An 18833-nucleotide genomic window follows, 5' to 3' on the forward strand; every position below is an offset into this window, starting at 1 on the left:
ATCAAGGCGTCAGGTTTTCAGGGGCCTGTCCAGGCCCAGCCGCAGCACGGCCGGCTGTAGGCTGCAGTGCTTTCACTCTGTTCGCTCTCTCCTGCCGACTTCAGGTGTTCGTCTCGTTCACTCCCATCGCCCCACCTTGGGCATCGGCTGAAGGGCGTGACTCTCTGACAACACAGGCGTGTTTCTCTGTTCCCGTTGAGAAGGCTGTGGGATAATAGGCGGCCAGATCGGCGATGGGGACGGAGATATAGGATCAAGACGTCCTACCCGTCCGCCATCTTTGTCGCGCCCCCATCATTAATATTTTTATAAAGTATCGCCTAGAATATTTGCTTTGACATGATTTTAAGGACACTTCTTATTTTGTCGTTTTATAAAGCTCTGCTCTCAAAATTGTTTCAGTCCACTGTATATGACAACAAAGATGGTGGAATCTCTTACAATATGTCACACAAGAAGGAGCAGGTTATAGTAATAACGGTCTTGAAACTGGTATAGGAAAAGATAGGTAAAGATAGTTAAAGAGAATGCTTCATATAATCATACCTCTCACTTCACAACACATGGAAGCTAAGATTAGCATAAGAAAGGATAAAAAAAATATAGGTGTATAATACCTAACAGTACAAAAGAGGAACATGGGCGCAAGAGAAAAATTGAGAAAGAGGTTTAGTGTAGGCAGATGTTTGCAGTCAGCCAGAGGTGGGTGGTGGTATAAGAGTTACGGTATTCAGAGACAACAGAGAACGGCTCCATCGTAAGATCATTTTCAACAGTTAAATCACATTAACCCCAGCACGGTTTCCTTTCTACACAGTATAACCTTTCTTGCAAGGGACAGTTTTTAATAAATTAAATAGCACAGTTGTGCCATTTATAATCCATTTCTAAAAACTGCAAACTCTGGGGAGGATTGTGGACACTTTTATAATCGCCACAAGTATACAAACATTTCAAGAACATCTTGGTCTAATCAAATTTAATGATTGCTAAATCGAGGTCCAGCAGCAACTTCACAGTATGTTTTCAACATAATTTTGGTATACTTGTTGGTGTTTATTTCCACACACTTTAAAATGTACAAGAGGAGCTGCTCAGATGCTTCCCTAAGTTCAACTCTCCACATTTCTCTAATGATTCTATGCACTCAGACTAAATAAAAAAATTAATCCGTTCATAAAGATGACATTTATATCAAACAAATCCCTTTACCCAAACCTCTTTGTACATGATACTAACATGGCTTACATATGTATCAACATGTTAAAAATGTCACCTGGACTAGGATTCACAATACGGAGATACCATCTTGCTCAGGTCTAAGTTCTGACAAACACATTTCAATTATAGAGCATACGTCTGGGGCTTTAAAAATGTTGCTAAATTACAGGTAAACATAAGTCATATTGTCCACTTGTCTATAAATTACTTTATTTGATTTCTTGTAAATTATATTGTTGTTTTGGACAACATAGACAGGTGGCCACTCCCTCAATAGCTGTATCTGCTTTTTAGATACTCAAAGATTTATAAATTCATTAATTGTTTTCCAACCTTTGCTTGGCAATCACAAACAGGCATACATACACACTTATAACATAAGAATTGGTTGTTCTAGTGACACATAGAAGCAACTGCTCGAAGCCAATGTGGTGCAAAACTGAAAAACTTTTTGGAATGCTGAAAAATGTACATTAATCAATCCCAGTTGAGGAAGCATGGAAAACTAAATCAGGAATTAAGGTTGGTGTCCACTAAAGGACCAGGATGCCTAACTGTTTCCATTTGTTGTTTTAACCCCTTCGCTGCGGCGGCAATTTCGCCGCAGCGCTAGGGGGGGGGTTGGGGGGGGGGGGGGGGGGAGATGGCCGAGCGGCGCTCGCATGCTCGTGACGGAGCCGCTCCGTCACGAGCTGCGGTTGAGCTGTGCTCGTGACGGAGCGGTTCCGTCATGGCCCCGCCCGCTCAAAAGACCGCGCCGGCGCGAAATCAGCGCTGCGCTGGCGCGGCGGCAGGGCCATGACGGAACCGCTCCGTCATGAGCACAGCTCAGCCGATGCTCATGACGGAGCGTCTCCGTCATGAGCATGGGAGGGGTTAATATTTGGTAAGGGGACAAATGTTGCATATGCACACTTTATATATAAAGTTTGTAATGTTGGAATTAAGCAATAGAAAGCACCAAGAATCAAAGGAAGGGTCACTTGTGACTAGAAACATATTTAATTCCTGTACTTTTTTTTTTAGATGGGATTTTATTTAGCAATTGTTTCAGAAGTTTTAATCTTAATACCTGCTTAGAGCACTTTACCTTGCAGGTCAATGTATAACTTATCCAGCCCAGGTATTTTCTTTGCATTCTGATATAGCGGAGGCCAATTCATCCAATTATGGGAGCATGCCTACAAGTGTCAGAGCAAAATAAAAGACTCTGAACTGGATGACTTTACATATGAACCTTGGAAACGTAAGACTCTGTTTATTACTATTTTATAATATTAGTACAGTAAACAGTAGTGATGGCCAGCTTATACCCTTATCAAAACCCATTTATATTTGGGCAAAATAAAATAACATGTAATTAAATACATCTAAGTAGAGAGCAATATTGCTATACTTTATAATTATTACTACATTTGTGGTGTGGGGGAAATTGGGCATAAAATAAATATTGCTTGTAAAGCAATAAGCATTAACAATAATGTATAGTCATGGTGTTAAATATCTAATTAACCTCTTCGCTGCGGATGACGAGCTCAGCTCGTCATCAGCCACGGTGGTCGTGTGCTGATGAAGAGCTGAGCTCGTCATGTAACACGGCTCTTTGAATTTTGCCGCACACAGCGGATAATTTACTAAGGGCTAAATGTACAAGTAAGGGTCTAAAAAAATATTTCATGTATAACAATAATGTATAGTCATGGTGTTATATGTCTACTGTACTTACTAAGGGCTGTAAAAGTTTAAACAAAGCATACAAAAGCAGTGTGTGACAGTTGGGAATAAAGGAATAATATATTTTAGAAGTTTCAAAAACCAGCAGTGGTCGCCTTCAAAAACTTTGGGTGATTTCTTGTCTAACCAAACCTAGTGACTGGCTGAATCAACTATAGCAGAAGATCCTATAAGCAATGTCAAAATAATGAGAGTCTACAACCCTGAAAGCACTATTTATTAATACTCACCTTAAATTTTCTCATGGACTGGTAAAGTCTGCCGAGGTTGCCGTAGTGTTTGGCAGTTTGCACATTGAATTCCCCAAATGCTTTTTTAGCAAGCTGAAGTGACGAGAGGTGCAAATCATGAGCTTCTTGTAGAAGTCGTTGCTCTGTCTCCTTATTGTGACAGTCAATTGCAATTTCTTCTAGAATTAGTGCTAGATACAAAAAAACGGATGCATTAATTCATCTAACAGTCGTATTCTTAAGCTACTAGGATCTACTTCAGAAATTTTAGGCATGTTTCCGCCAGCTTACTGCATTGTTTTCTAAGGAACTTTCTAGTCCACAGGAAACATTGCAGGAACAAAGCAGGAAGGTAATTTTGACTTTCCAAAAACATGTGGCAGTGCCACACTTCATCAGTGAAGGCGCTCTCACCCATTGAAACACTCCTCAATTGCCTTTGAAGACTATGTAACTTGCCCCTCTGCCCTCTTTTCCAATTTCTCCCACTTGCATTCTTAAGGTTATGTGCAAGATGCTTGAAACACTCATGAATTATTATAATCCAACTTAATATAAAACGGGGCAGTGTATGTGTTACTCTTAGTCCACACTTATCCCAACCCATTATTTTCGTGAGTCCTCTTCTACCCAATAGCTTGAATGGAAACTGCTTCAAAAGTTAATAAATCAGAGTATAGAGTACCAGTACTGAGCTTGCAGATATAATTAAAACATGGCCTGTCTCTTTCCCTGTGCATATGTTCACTGTACTAGTCCCCTTGTTGACAGTAGGTGCCAAAAAGTGTGGTTTTGGCTGATGGCAAACGTGCTACAAGAGGGCAAGACAATGGAAAAAGACAATGGTCTAAAACTAATAGAATCAACACAAAGGTAACTTTATTCTACTGTTTCCAACTTTGAAGGTAGATTCCACATCATTTGAGAATCGAACAAGGAAGCTCAGTAGGCTGTGTCTGGCGGCTTCGGTATAGATAGAGTTGTTGCTCAGAGATGATGAGCCAGACTTGTCAATGCTCTGGTGGGAAGAGACTGAAGTGCTTTTGCTGGCAGAATGCATGTGGGGTGGCCGTTAATATATGTTTGATTGGTACATCCCTAGGAAATGCCCCCTTAGTGTGGGTGGAGTATGCAGAGAAAATGGATGGAGGTGCACACATTAAGCAATCTATCAAGCAATGATGGTCTTATGAGCCACTCAGCCTACATCAAGTCCCCAAAAATCACAAGCAATTGGCACGAAAGAACCAGGTGCCCATGCTTCCTCCAACCTTTGGGAGGACCTGGTGCAAACAAAGACCGGGCAACATCTTACATGATAGAACTTAGAAAACATCTTTGAAAAGTCACACCAAATTCATCTCTATCTAGGAGCTCCAAAATAGTAGATCACTAACATGGCGATAAAAGAGCATAGTAAGTTGGTAGCAGACAGCCTAGCCCTGAAAACAGGACACAATCACCATCATTAATTCATTAGATGGATTCAAAAAATTAAATGATATTAATTCATAACAAAACATCACAAAAGCATGGCTAGTGACAATACTGCATCAAAATTTGTGTCCGTCGCTTTGGCAATCCTTTTGTGATAAATTTAAATATAGGCAATGAGAAAAACAAATAATGCTCTTCTATAGAAACTGATCAGTCACTTTTAAAATAGGTACATTAAGCCACGTACTTGTTAAATGTGGTGGGTAAACCATGCCCCAAAGTCACCAGTGGCAGAGGGACAGCTCTGTTGTTTGTCTCCCCACAAGTTCTGCTTTTGCGAAAGGCAGCATCAACGATACAGAAAAAGACTAGATGTGATGCTTGAAAGAGCTCCTGATGAGGGGAGCAAGAGGCTCATGTATCATTTTGATGATCGTGATCATCTCAGGGCAGTCCTATAGAAAGTCGCACACATTGTGGCTATGATAACTCTTTGTTATTCACTCTTTCACATGTTTGTGATCATTATTAAAAATGCAATCCAGATAATGTTCAGGAACATTTCATTTAAAAAATTTAATCACATAAAAAGGGGATGGGAATGGCACTGAACTTGCACTGGGCTCAGATGGTATCATCCCTGTGTGTGACTACTGAATCCTAAAACTAGGCTAATGCTACATGGTAGTTATCAGTTTGGAGCCTCCCCACCCTAGGCAACACTAATTCAACCTCTAAGCATAGGACAGATAGCGCAGTACGTTGAGAACTTTTGTCCTTACAGAAAGTCACACATATGCTAATTGAATTGAGCATCATTATCATCACTGAATAGTGAACAGGTCTATGCAAAAATATCAAAGTTATGTTATATTATTTTATGTTATATTATTTGTAGAGCGCAGAGTTGCCCCAGCAAAGGGGCGTCATGGCGCTAATAACAGCTAAAAGGAAAACCATTGAACCTGCAGTGAAGGGAAGAGATGTGTCTTAATTGCGTTACGGAATGCCAAGTAATTGGCCAAGCCGAAGATAGACAGTGGGAGAGAGTACGAGAGTTTGGCTGCCAGTGTGCGGAAGGAGCGCCCACCAGCCCGTACTCTCCTTACCCTAGGAACAACCGCCAGATGTTGGCCCATGGAACGAAGTTGGCGGGAGGGAGTGTAAGGTGAGAGCAGGGTGGCCAAAATGCCAGGAGAAGAAGAGTTTAAGATTTTAAAAGCGAAGCAAAGGGACTTAAATTCCAAGCATCTGGCCATGGGCAACCAATATAGTCGGCGGATGGCACTAGAGGTAGAGCAAGTTCTTGGGAGGCCAAGAAGAGTTCTGGCCACCACATTCTGAACCCTCTGTAATCTCAAAGTCTCAGACTTTCTGATCCCCAGAAAGAGCGAGCTGGCGTAATCCAATCTCGACAGAATGGCAGCCTGAATGATAACCTGTCGAGTGGACGGATCAAAGCAACCTAACAATGGTTTGAGCCCCCGCAAAATGCCAAAGCAGGTCCCTGCCACTTTCCTGGTTTGAACCTGAAGGCTGAGGGTCGAGTCCACCGAGGCACCCAAATTTGTTACCACCTGTTTGGGGGTAGGAGCACAGCCCAAGGTTGGAGGCCACCGACACTCACTCTACAGCTCTACATCCTGTCCAACCAGTAGGACTTCAGACTTACTTGTGTCTTTTTTCTTCTAAACTCTTTATTCGTGACTGCACCAAGGAACATAGCAGATTCATATTATCACATATGTACTGCAGTCGCAGTTTTTCTGTTCTCCCCCCAAGTGACATCGGCCAGGACTGTTCATTCGTTCTATCTGCAGGTAACAATCTCTATCCAGAATCATTTCAGCCCTCCATGAGATATTACATGTCACCCCGCCGTACAGGAAATCTGCAATGGTCAACCAGAGTCGTCGCAAATAACAGAAAAAGCATATCAATCCCTCCCCCCTACCCCAACAACTCCCACCCCAAAACCATCCCCTCTCCTGGTCGCTGTGATCGCCTACCAAGGCCTCCCTCCTAGCCTTCAATGTAAACTATTATACTTCAGTGCGCAAGGTACATCATACGCTCTGACCCGTACCTCTATATCGCCCACCTGCGGAGTACTACAGGCAGTGTGTTAATTGTGGTCTTTCTTCCTGTGACTGTAATAGATCCAATCCTTCCAGTTCCAACAATATAACCTTCCACTTCATAGCTATGGGATGCTTTTGTTGTCCCCTCTCCTCCTCTCTCCTAAGAGCTGCACCCTCCGCCCGACCCCACTTCACTAAGTCCATCTGCCATATTGTTGCTCAAGGGGGCCTGGGGGATTTCCATCGCATCGTCAATAACCTAACTGCCAGGAAGAGAGCCAGGTCTACAAATTTCAGTTTCGCCTTCAGTTTTTTAGATCGTTTACGGGATCCCACTAGACAATATAAGGCCTCCTCTGGTATCCGCATGTGCGTAATCGTGTGTAGTGACCGGCATATCTCCGCCCAGTATCCCCACAGGCGTGGGCAAGACCACAGCATGTGGAGGAAGCCCGCTTCGTATTCCCCACATCGCGGGCAGTAGTGGGGGGTGTCTGGGAACATTCGATGGATCCTCCTAGGGGTTAAATATGCTCTGTGGAGCACCCTGGCCTGTATAAATTTGAATTTAACGTTACGTGTTTAGGATGCTTAAGTATGGTCTGCCAATCTTTATCAGTTAACACCGAATCCGTGTCCTGTACCCAGGTTGCCCTAAGTGTAGTAAGTGAAATTGCTGCATGCTCTTTGATCCCCGTGTACACCCATCGCACCAAGTGCCCCCCGTTCCCATGTGATACAGCAGATGTACTAATTCATGTTGCAGAGGTTTGAGTCGTTGTGGTGCCCAAGTGTTCTGAATATAGTGGGTCACTGTCGCGTGTAGCAAATATAATCTGGGAGGAGCCCCCGTGGTCTGTATGAAAGCGCTGTGGTCCAGCAGGGCCTCATCCCCAAAAAAGGCCCCCCATCTCCTCTATTCCTACCTCCGCGCACTGGCACAGCGTCAGCCGTGTGAGCCTTCCCTGCTGTGTCGGGATACCTCTAATAAAAGAGAGAGGGACCCCGAAACCAAAGGGATGGGGTTCCACAATCGACGTTAGTCAGAAAGAAATTCCCCTTGGGTTAGGTAGCAATAGTACAAAAATACTTTCAAACAACCATTTACACCACACAAATATAACGTGGAAGTAATGTAGACAGATGAGACCAACAGTATATATGAAAACAATCTAAAAATCTATTTAAATTATAAAAACAATTTATTAGGGATCCATTACATTAGATAAAAACAGAATAAGAAATTGGGAAACACATAAAGACGGTACAATAATTAATAAAAACCACATTCAAATAAAGGAAGAGATTGACAAACTTGAGGATGAACTCAAAAACTGCCCAGCCCTAGAAGAGGCCAAGAAAAAGCTGGCCGATATTAATAGAGATGTTGAGGGCTATAGCACTTACCTGATAAATAAAAAAACTAATAAACTAAAAAAAGATATTGAGATGTATGCAGAAGAAAAAACATACCCTTTTCTTAAAGAGAATTACTTTCAGAATAAATATAATGGGAGTTGGGAACGGCCCCTCAATAGACAAATATACTCTAGAGGTGGCAACAAACAAGTGACCTTCTCTAACTCTTCATGTTCCGGTTCTGAAGAAGAAGATATTGGTGAGGCTGGCAGGAACAACTATGACCAAGGGGTTTTTTTAGAACCACGCCCAATGAGGGGGCAGGCCTACAAGGGGAACCGAGGACAGGGCCATTTCAGTCGAGGGAGGCAACAATACCAGAACCAGGGCCAACACAATTACAACCAAGGCCACCCTCAACAAACATATATCCAGGGCCCGCCCCAACAGAATTACAACCAAGCACCTCCTCAGCAGGAATATCTAAGCACCCGGAACAAGAAGTACTGGAAACAACCAAATTACCAGTAGTCAATCTATCAAGTAAGACTTTGAGCGATGTAGAAATAAGTATCCTTAGCAAGGGCCTTAGTTTTGTCCCATCCACCAACTTAAACAAATTTCAGTTTGAAAAGGACTTACGCTCATTTTTTAGGAAGATCAGACTAAAAAGATTTTTCGAAGACAGGGAGTACAGAGAAAAAATCAATATTTCCGGCCTAAAACCAAAGTCTAAATTCACCCCTACTCTTAGCATGGTGAATAAAAACATCGAAGCCTTTGAAATGGCAGTTGAAAGCGGCATTCATAAACTGATTAATAAAGAAAAGCGATTCTATAACCATAACATCTCAGCTATTTCTTTCTGACTAGTGTCGGGATACCTAACAAGGGAATATTCTCCGCATACGGTATCACCGATGAGGTGTAGACAGAGCCTTTCTCCAGCAGAGTATGGCCGTACGCAGAAGTGGGTGACAGTCCTGAAGGAACCGACTCCTTGGTAACAGCAAGTTATGTAGGTCCCCACGGTCCAGCCGATCTATCGTAAAGTCAATCTCGTGCAGATTTCTGCCGGCGATCCAGTAGGAAAGCCATTGTAGCTGGCTGGCGTAGTAGTATCCGCGGAAATCCGGAACTCTCAGGCCCCCGGCTCTAGACCCTAATTGGTGTTTACGGAGACTAACGCGTCTCCGGCCGGCTCCCTAGATGAGACTAATCAATATGGTATTTAGCGTAGTAAATATGTGTTGAGGGATGAGCACAGGCAAATTTACAAAATAATGCAATAGGCGAGGGAGCATAACCATCTTGGAGATTGCAATTCTACCCATGACGGACAGGGGCAGTGAGGTCCAGAATCCTACACTACTACGGAGCCCAGTAATAGCCTGTTAAATATTGCCATCTATTTGGTCCTCCGGTGTTCTGTATACCTAAATTCCTAGGTATTTAAAGGTGGTCTGTGCCACCGGGATCGGGTGTGCTCCAAAGCTTATGTAAGAGGGGTGAAGCGCTTCCCGAAAATAGAAGCCAGTCGATTTGTCAGGATTAATGGCCAGGCCTGACACCACTTCGAACCAACAAAAAATGTCGTAAAGTACAGTATGATCTGCTTCCAGATCCCCTAGATACAACAAAATATCATCCACATAGAATGATATCAAATGATGCGTCTCCCGAATCGGGATGCCCATCCGGTCCCCATGAGCACGAAGGGCAATAGCTAGGGGTTCCAGGGCCAGTACAAATAAAATCGGGGACAGGTGGCAGCCCTGTCGGGTGCCCCTGTACACTGGGTAACACGCCGAGACATATTGACCCATCCGCGCCCGAGCCGTAGGGTCTGTGTATAACAATCGGATCCATCTCAGCAGAGGTTCCGGGAAGCCAAAGCGTTTCAGGGCTTCGAACATGAAGGACCACGACAGGGAGTCGAACCTTGCTTCAAGTCCAGTGCTATGCAGCCCGCCCGAATGAGTTCCTGCGGCGTGGCTGTCATCAGCGCATGTAGCCTGCGCGTGTTTAGAGATGTACTACGCCCTGGAAGGAATCTGCACTGATCCTGATGCACAAGAGCAGTAAGGTGGGGTTGTAAGCGTAAGGCTATGGCTTTGCTGAGGATCTTATACTCTGTTGAGAGCATAGACAGGGGTCTATAATTCGCCATCTCCATTGTATCCCTGTCAGGTTTAGGTATTGATGTCACCAAGGCTTGCTTTGTCGATACTGGTAAACACCCTTCTTCGAACGCCGTCCTGTATATTTTTTCCAGGACTGGGACTAGGGTCTCCGCATAGGTCGAGTAAAACTTCACTGGGAGCCCGTCCATGCCTGGCGTCTTGTTTCGGTTAAGATGCTTGATAGCGGCTCGTATTTCATGCTGCGTGATGGGGCTCTTCATCGTTTTCTGTGTATCAGCCGTGAAGACCGGGAAGGGAAGGTCCCTTAGGAACTCCGTCACCTGTGCCGGATCCTCCAGACCAAGGGGAGCATACAACGCACTCAGATGGTCATGGAATGCCAGATTAATCTCAGACTGCGTGTGGACCAGGGTGCCCGAAGTGTTACATATCTGGGTAATGGCCGGCGGGTCCGGTCGGTCCCGTACCAGACGGGCCAGTAGGGTTCCAGCTCTATCTGCGTCAGTGTGCTGATGACGTACGTATCTGCTGTAATAGATAGTCCATAATGTTTCCAACACCTCTGCGTGATCAATGTAACCTGCCTGTAGTTCCTCCTTTCTCCCCGGGTCCACACTCGCCTCCCTCTCCAGCACCCTCAAACGATCCTCCACCTCACCAAGTTTCTTGTGTATCTTCTGTCTGGCCCCCACCAGCTGGCCTATCGCCGCTCCCCTTATGACAACCTTCAAGGCATCCCACACCACCAAATTGGAGGTAGCGGAATCCCAATTTTCTGTGACATAATTTGTTAAAGTGTCAGACAGATGCCCGGAAAGGGCCGTCCTCCAGGAGGAGGGGGTTGAGCCACCAGGTGGGAACTGGAGTTGGCACTGTACCCCAGAGAAGAGTAACCGTCAGAGGTCTATGATCAGAGAAAGTTTTCGCCAAATACTCCGAGTCCCCTACCTTGGTAATTAAAGCATGGGAGCACATGAACCGGTCAATCCGAGTTTGTAAATTATGCACCGGGGAGTAAAAGGAGTACTCTTTATGTGCTGGGTGCAGCTCCCGCCAGGTATCCGCCAGCCCCATCCTTCTGCCCATGTCGTAAACAAGTCAGTCAATTTCGATACTCCTGTCGCCTGATCTATCCAGGACTAGATCCAATACAGCATTCCAGTCTCCCCCAAGTACCCAGGGAATTGCAGCCCAGTTCGAAAGTGCCAGACCAACTGTGTGGAGGAACCTGTCTTGCTCAAAATTCGGGGCGTATATACTGCCTAGCACTATCAGTGTCCCATCTAAGGTGCCCTTTACAAAAATGTATCTGCCCTGGTCGTCTACCTTTCTCTCTATTTCCACAAATGGTATCCCGTGACGAATCCAAATAGTCGCCCCGCTGGAAAAGGCTGAATATGTTATAGAATAAATAGTGCCCCCTCCATTTCTTTCTCAATTTCTGCGCTTCTGATGTCGTGAGGTGTAATTACTGAAGGAATGCAACCTGTGCATGGTGTCTGAGGAGGAATGAGTAAATCCGGTACGGTTTCTGTATTGCCCCTAGACCATGCACATTCCAGGTAATGAATCTATATGATCCCACAGTCTCAGCCATGTTCATCATCGATCAAGCCTAGGAGCGCCTGTAGTCCTATAACGTATCCCCATGAAGCTAGCGAACAGGAGACCTCGTACCCCAAAACCCCTTGTAATGATAGAACAAACGCAACACAGCAGAGCAACAATGCTGGGCCCAACATAAGAACAAGAAACAAATAAGTCTGGTGCATACGCCTATAGGGGAGTTGCCAAGCACTAGTACAGTCATTTTGTTGTTCGCACCGGGTGCAGCCGGCTCGACGGCAATCCATCCCGGTGGCATTCCTTGAGGATACATTTACAGTTGTTAACTGAAGTTGTCGCTGCGGGAGGGGCGTGCAGTCCCCCCAAGCCAGTGCCAAACCGGAGAACCTCCGCTACATCTTGTGCCTTATGAATAAAAGGGGGGCTCTAGGGGTTCCACAACGTAACCATGTAAAATAGTACATTTCCCCAGCCCTTCAAACACACACCAGCATAACAATGCAGCAAAAGCAACCAGCATTCAGCACATTAAAAGGATACCATGTGTGATAAATTATGTGTCTGTTCCAAGTTGAGCCGTCCTCCACCTCAGTTGCCGATCAACTCATCCGCGGCTCGGGGAGTGACTGTGGGGAACAGGACCAGACTGTGATCAGAGTCAGAGTGAAGGGTACTATCATCTGAGTCCGTAGCAATCTTCTCTGTGTCCTCCCGAAATGTGGCAACCATTGCCAGCGCTCCAAGTTGGTCCTTCTGCTGCTCCAGCGGCGGGCCCTGTCGGCTCATGCTCCGTCCTGTCTCCGGAGATCTTCTATCTCCACGGCCTGAGTCTCCTCTCGAGTCACTGGCAGTCGCCTCTTGGGTGGCGCCTTGACTCCCATCGATACCCATCACCTCCAACCATTCCTCAACGTCGGAGGGGCTCTCGAAGAAGTGTGTTTTCCTTCCGTGTATAACCTTTAATCGGGCAGGGAAGAGAAGTGCGTATTTCAGCTTAGCTTTCTGAAGTTTTATCTTCACCTCCATGTACGATGATCGTTGTTTTTGTACCACATTTGTGTAGTCCGGATACAGCGACACCCTTTGGTTCTCATACTGTATGAGAGACTTCTCTCGGGCCCTCTGCGGTAGTACATCCCTATCTCTGTAGTTCAGTATTCGAACTATCAATGGGCGTGGTGGACGGCCCGGCCGGGGCCGACCAGTCGGGATCCTATGCCCCCGTTCCACGCAGAAATGTGGTGACAGGCCCTGAATGGTGACCTGGTCGCGGAACCATTGTTCCATAAAGTCCGCAGCACGTGCCCCCTCACATCGTTCCGGCAGCCCTATGACTCGGATGTTATTGCAGCGGTTATGTCCTTCCTCATCTTCCACAAGGTCCATGAGGGAAGTGACCTGCTGCTGCAGCTGTTGGATGGAGGTGGAGTGGTCCGCCACCTTTGGCATGAGGTCGGCAATGGCAAGGCCTTGGTCCTTCACCTTGTCCGCCAGCTTGCTATGATCCGCCTTTAGTAGAGATAGGTTTGTGGTGAGGGCCCCCAACTGCTGCTCCATCGCTGACCGGGACTCTCGGATCTCTTTCAGGATTAAATCCAGCTTGTCCGCTCGCTGTTTCCCTGCATGAGTCGTCTCTGTAGTTCCCGACAGGGCCCGTCCGTCCCCGGCCCCCGCAGCAGCACGGGGCACTCCCGGATACCCCCGAACTTCCGTCACCTTCGGACCTTTTCACACCATAGCGCCCTGTGGATGGGTCAAACCGCTCCTAAGCACGTGGCAGCGTCTCAATGACAGCACTGCTACAGGGGTTGTTCTCCCCTAAAGTGTTAGGCGTTCAGCGCCCTGGAGGCACCCCAGATCCAGCTGTCCGAAATAGAAGGGTCAATGTACCACCCGGCAGGCAAGGAAAAAGAGGGGGGGGGTGGGAGGAGGTCAGTAGGCTTGGGACCCCTCCAACCGTGGTATCAGGACGTTGCCCCGCATTTCGAACAGATTGCCACCAGGTGTTACCCTCTCAGAATCAAGTACCCCCGTGTCAGGTGGCCCCCTGGGAGACTACACAATAGTGACAGGAGTCCAGGGCCACATCTGCACATGCCGGTAGTACAACGAATGTCCTCTCTTGGCCCACGATGTTGGGTCTGCCACTGCCAGTCCGCAGTGTATGCCCCACTATGAGGGGGGGTCGCCCCAAGCCAACCTCACCGGGTCACTGGCAGTTCCAGGCAATGTCCACTGTTCCTCAGTCCGGTCGCGCACACAACCAGAGCTAGGTAATCCTGCGCAGTCTGCGCACCAATGCGACCGTTCCTGTATGTCGCATGCCGGGGGGTGGGGGGGAGGGGGGGGGCGGACCCGGAGCTCTAACAACTGTCGTCCGCCATCATGGCTGGCTGGCCACGCCCCCCCAGACTTACTTGTGTTGAGCTGCAAACAGTTGGCCGATATCCACTCAGCAATAGCTGCAAGATCGCTCCAGAACTTGGAAGCATCCTGCACGGAATTGCCAGAGAGTGCCACTACCAGTGCCACTACCAGCTGTGTATCGTCGGCCTACAATACTATTGTCAGCCCTCTGCTTCTAGCCACAGCTGCTAGTGGTTGAACTTAAAGGTTAAACAGCGTGGGGCTCAGTGCTGAGCTCTGTGGCACCCCTTTTTTCATAGTATGGATCCGAGAGGAAAAAGGGGGAGCCATCACCTGGAAGGTCCTCTCAGAAAGAAAAGAGGTGAACCAATTCAAGTAGGAGCCCACAATACGTGCCTCCTCCAGCCTTTTCAGCAGAATCTGTTGGGAGACCATATCAAACGTGGCACGGAGGTCTAATAAAATCAGTGCCGAAGTACGTCCCTCACCCAGTGTGACCATCAGATGTTAGTTCACTGCTAGGAGGGAAGACTCCGTGCTGTGGCCCGGACGAAAGCCGGTCTGAGAGGGGTCTAATATATTGTTGTTTTCCAAGAAGCCTGTTAGAATGGAGTTCACATGTATCTCAACAATCTTAGATACCCATGGCAGGAGAGACATGGGGTGGAAATTCTCCAGTTTGGCTGTATCCAAGGAAGGGTTTTTTAACAAGGGTATTACCCTTGCTTGCTTCCAGGTCCTACGGACAACTGCCATGGACAAGGACATATTAATTACCTGATCCAATGAAGAGAGGAGCACGAATAAAGAATTCATAAATTGCTCCGGCTTGAGGGGCTCAGCAGGAGAGCCTTATTTCACCATGCTGCACCACAAACGTGCGCATCCTGGTATATTGATGGGAGGCCGCGAGGGTGTGGGTGGTGCAGGGACTAAGAAAAGAGCACGAAGATGGAGCAGGTAGAGAGAAGGATCTATAAATGTTCTCTACCTTCTTCACAAATAAGGTGGCAAGAACCTCACATTGCCCATCTGATGTCATACCAGGCGCTGGGGGTAACCCCACCCGTTTAAGATCTTTAAGTATGCCAAAAATACTTTTAGTGGGGTTCATGCTACCCCTGATCTCAGCTGCTGCAAAATGAGCTTCTCTCTCTGACTGGATGGGCATGTGGTAGTTCTTAATAGCTGCCTGATAGTGCCCCATCGAGATCGAATCATAATCGCGTCTCCACACCCGCTCCAACCTTCTGCAAACTTTATGCATACTGGCAAGCTTGTCACTGTTCCACGGACTAGACTTGGTATTAGTACACTTGGACCACTTAGCAAGGATAAGCATGGCCAGTGGCCGAAGGATCCAGTCCGACAGTGCTTTATCAGCAGTGTCCGGGTCATTTGGTATGTTAAGAGTGTTTGTAGAAAGGAGGGCATGAAATTGTTCAGTCTTTAATTTATGCCATGGGCGCCTGAAACAGGAGCACTGAACCGCCCTCCGAACGGGCTCTACCCCTGTGAGAATCATAGATATTATGTAATGGTCAGACCAGCACCTGGGAAAGGGGAGTTGACTTTAAGGGAGCGAGGATTCCAAAAAACTGGGTCCAAAAAATGGCCGGCACAGTGAGTGGGGCCTTGAACCAGTTGAATCATGTGATATGCTTCAAAGTTCACCCCTCAACCTTATTGGATATAGTGAGATTTGGAAGATAAAGGTTAGCCGAAGGTCATCTGGGTGGGCAGTTTTCCTAACTGATCTGACAGATTAATGTGGTACATCATGTTGTAATTTAAGGGGGGAGTGGGTAATAAAGCAGATGTGCTGTTTTTTTTTTTAAACCTTTATTGACATTTAAACCAAATACAAGTATGGGCCTACAACCCCGGGGGCCGGCCGCTAAGCAGTTAGATTAACAGAGAGCAATTTCAATCACAAGCAGCACCTCGGGGAGCAGAATCTCCATGCTAGCGTACTCTTGGCCACTGAACAGCACAATTAGAAAAACAGTATATAAAAGGTTTTCATTTTATAATATATGATGGAAGGATCAGGTGCCAAACAATTTCCCAGCAGCGAAAATGGCAGGCAGAATAGTAAAGGTATCGACAATAAACAGTAATCGATCAAATCAATGGCGCTGAAACAAGAGATCAGGATGTGAAGGAATATTACGGTCAATTCGCGCCTGCAGTTACCTGCCCTAAGACCCAAAAAACACCACGAAAATTAAGGCACAGATGAAAAAGCAGGGATTGACACCAAAGGAAACCCACTGCACTGACCCAGAAAAGAAAAAGACAAAGAAAGATAAGAGAAGAGAAAAAAAGGCCATAGAAACAAAAATAAAAACGAAAGATCCCCTCCCCCAACCCCCAACCCTGCACCCCTGCAGATGACTACGGCCCCCCCCCCCCAGCAGTGTGCCTGTCGCCCGAGAACCAAACCACAGATGTGCTGTTTTGATGACTTTCAGAGATATTTAGCTTTCAATCACACTGAACATCTGATTTGTAAAAAGGAGTAGTATCTGGAAAAGCACACAAGAATCTAGGCACCCTCCTTCCAACTGAGAGTAGGTGTGCAGCTCCATTTCCACATCTTGCTGCCCAATTTATTTGGTGGCGACTAGATCTACTCCCTTCCCAGTGCAGCTGAGCATTTATCACTACATCAGTCATTTTACGTTTGGCAGCCAGTGGCAGCCAGTGGGAGGGGAAATCCAAAGTGGCAAATACAGCTGAAGATGTCTTCCTTTATGAAGTAAAACAGTGGTAGTGTGGTTACAGGAGCTCATAATAATGTTCTCTATCAGTGGGAGGAATTCAGAAACAAATAGCTATGGCGCACCCATCCATTAAGAGGACTAAAACAGCTTTCATGTGAAGCAAACCAAATGTGCCAAGCTACTGAAAGGTTACCCTCGTCAATTACTATGAAAACTGATGGTCTTCGACCATAGATTAGGCCCAAAGTAGGCAGCTGCTGATGTTAATCAGATTAGAGAGGGAAAATATGTGAGACCTTCATTCAAAGTTGCGTGTCACTATTTTCATGATGCACTTTTGTAAGGAAAATAACCATCCTACTTCAAGAAGATGAAACATCATCTTTTGGAAAACGTTGAACACAGCCAACAGTTCGGGAATGTCACATTTATCTATTTCTTATATGTGTGTGGAGCACTACAATATGCCACTCTTGCACTGTGATTGTGTTTAACACGTTCAGTTATGGCATTAAAGGCAAGACAAAAAAAATCATAAAGGGTTGTAGACACAAACCAATAAAGTATGGATAGTTATCTGGAAGTTCAACATGGCATTGTCCGTAGCCCTTTATGGATATTTGAATGTTTGCTTTACGCCTGTTCAGGATTCCAAAGATCAGGTTTGCAAAAGCCTGGTTCCGAACACTGACAGTTTGTGAACCTACAGAATGCGGTGAATGTTGGCTCTAAATTTGTGACATGAAAGGAAAAACACCTTGCAAAGGTCCGCAGCCCAAATTTCCTACAGTCCAATATAAGTTATGTTGTCCTATTTTTGGCTAACTGTAATTAGGATTGTCCCAAAAAGTTGTGAGCACAGAAAATTGCATTTAATTACATTCAATAGTTATCTTAGTGTCTGCAATTATGGACTAGCGAGGCCAAGAGTGCTCTTGCAATCAAGGTCTGGTTGAGCATGACATAAACCTACTGTATAACAAGGGTGGAGCAGAGGTAGTACTGTGGAGAGGTGCCTGAGTGACAGCCTTGCACATATTGATTAACCAATCACTTTAGTGGTTGCAGTGTTCCAAGGACACAGTGGATTAAGAGATGTGCATTGCACCTTTCAATGTTTTTTAAATGAAAGATCACAGCGATTTGATAATTTATATATGCATAGATGTGATTCTGCATCTAGAACATTAAAGTAAAGAGAAACGTGTGCTTTTTTGGAGGAAATAATGTTCCTTGTTTGTTAAGATTTGATTAGGTTAAGTTAAGAAATTAAATTGTGTATAAACTTCATAGGAAAACATGCATATAAAGGAATTGCATTCACATTTGTGTTTGAAGTAATCAGTCCTAACCATTCAATATAAGGATCAGGATTCCTTGATGAGAAAAACGAACAGGATGTCAAAACTCCATTCGAAGAAGTTTATATGTCACACTTTTCGATTAATATGTCTTAAGACATTACTGCTCCTCGCTATGCTCAGGTAGATTTAAATTCTCTAATTAAATGTGACTAAACAAAGAAAGGTACCTGCCCTGTTGCCAAAATAAATCCTTCTGTGGAGCTGTCATCCTAACTATGCAAAATATTTATAAGTGCGATAGAATAAAACTGCATTTTTCACCCTGCATATCAGGACTAGGAAAGAGTTGAACATAATATATTTTTTACTACTTTCACTCTGCATGAGACATCTGTATTGAAAAGAGGATATTATGTAGAATGTTAGTCTTGCAGTAGCACACAATTCCATGAGCTCACACAAACTACGTTAAAATAAAAGCCAGTAAAAAGTTTAAATATAACTTGCTTTAATGATGGCAAACTGCAATAACAGCAGTAGAAGCAGTAGAAGAGGTCGCCTCCCATATTAAATCAAAGGCCTGTGCAACAGACTTGTATCCACTGTTTATAGGTCTCGCTGAGCCAATGCGCTTGCGCATTGCTCCGGCGAGAATTATGTAGGG

At 45.5% G+C, this 18833-nt stretch overlaps 1 protein-coding gene across 2 annotated transcripts in view; it reads right to left on the bottom strand.

Annotated features, from left to right (window-relative positions):
• Window positions 1-18833, bottom strand: part of APPBP2 (amyloid beta precursor protein binding protein 2) — a 296134-nt gene that overhangs the window by 36256 nt on the left and 241045 nt on the right. For both annotated transcript variants that reach the window (XR_015308361.1, XM_086954920.1), the window contains exon 11: window positions 3186-3376. Coding sequence is in view for 1 of the 2 variants with exons in the window: in XM_086954920.1 (XP_086811046.1) it covers window positions 3186-3376 (191 nt within the window). In the remaining variant the exon portion in view is untranslated. The remainder of the gene's footprint in view (window positions 1-3185; window positions 3377-18833) is intronic.

This window comes from Lissotriton vulgaris, chromosome 2_1 (genome assembly GCF_964263255.1).
Source record: "Lissotriton vulgaris chromosome 2_1, aLisVul1.2, whole genome shotgun sequence".
Taxonomy (NCBI): domain Eukaryota; kingdom Metazoa; phylum Chordata; class Amphibia; order Caudata; family Salamandridae; genus Lissotriton; species Lissotriton vulgaris.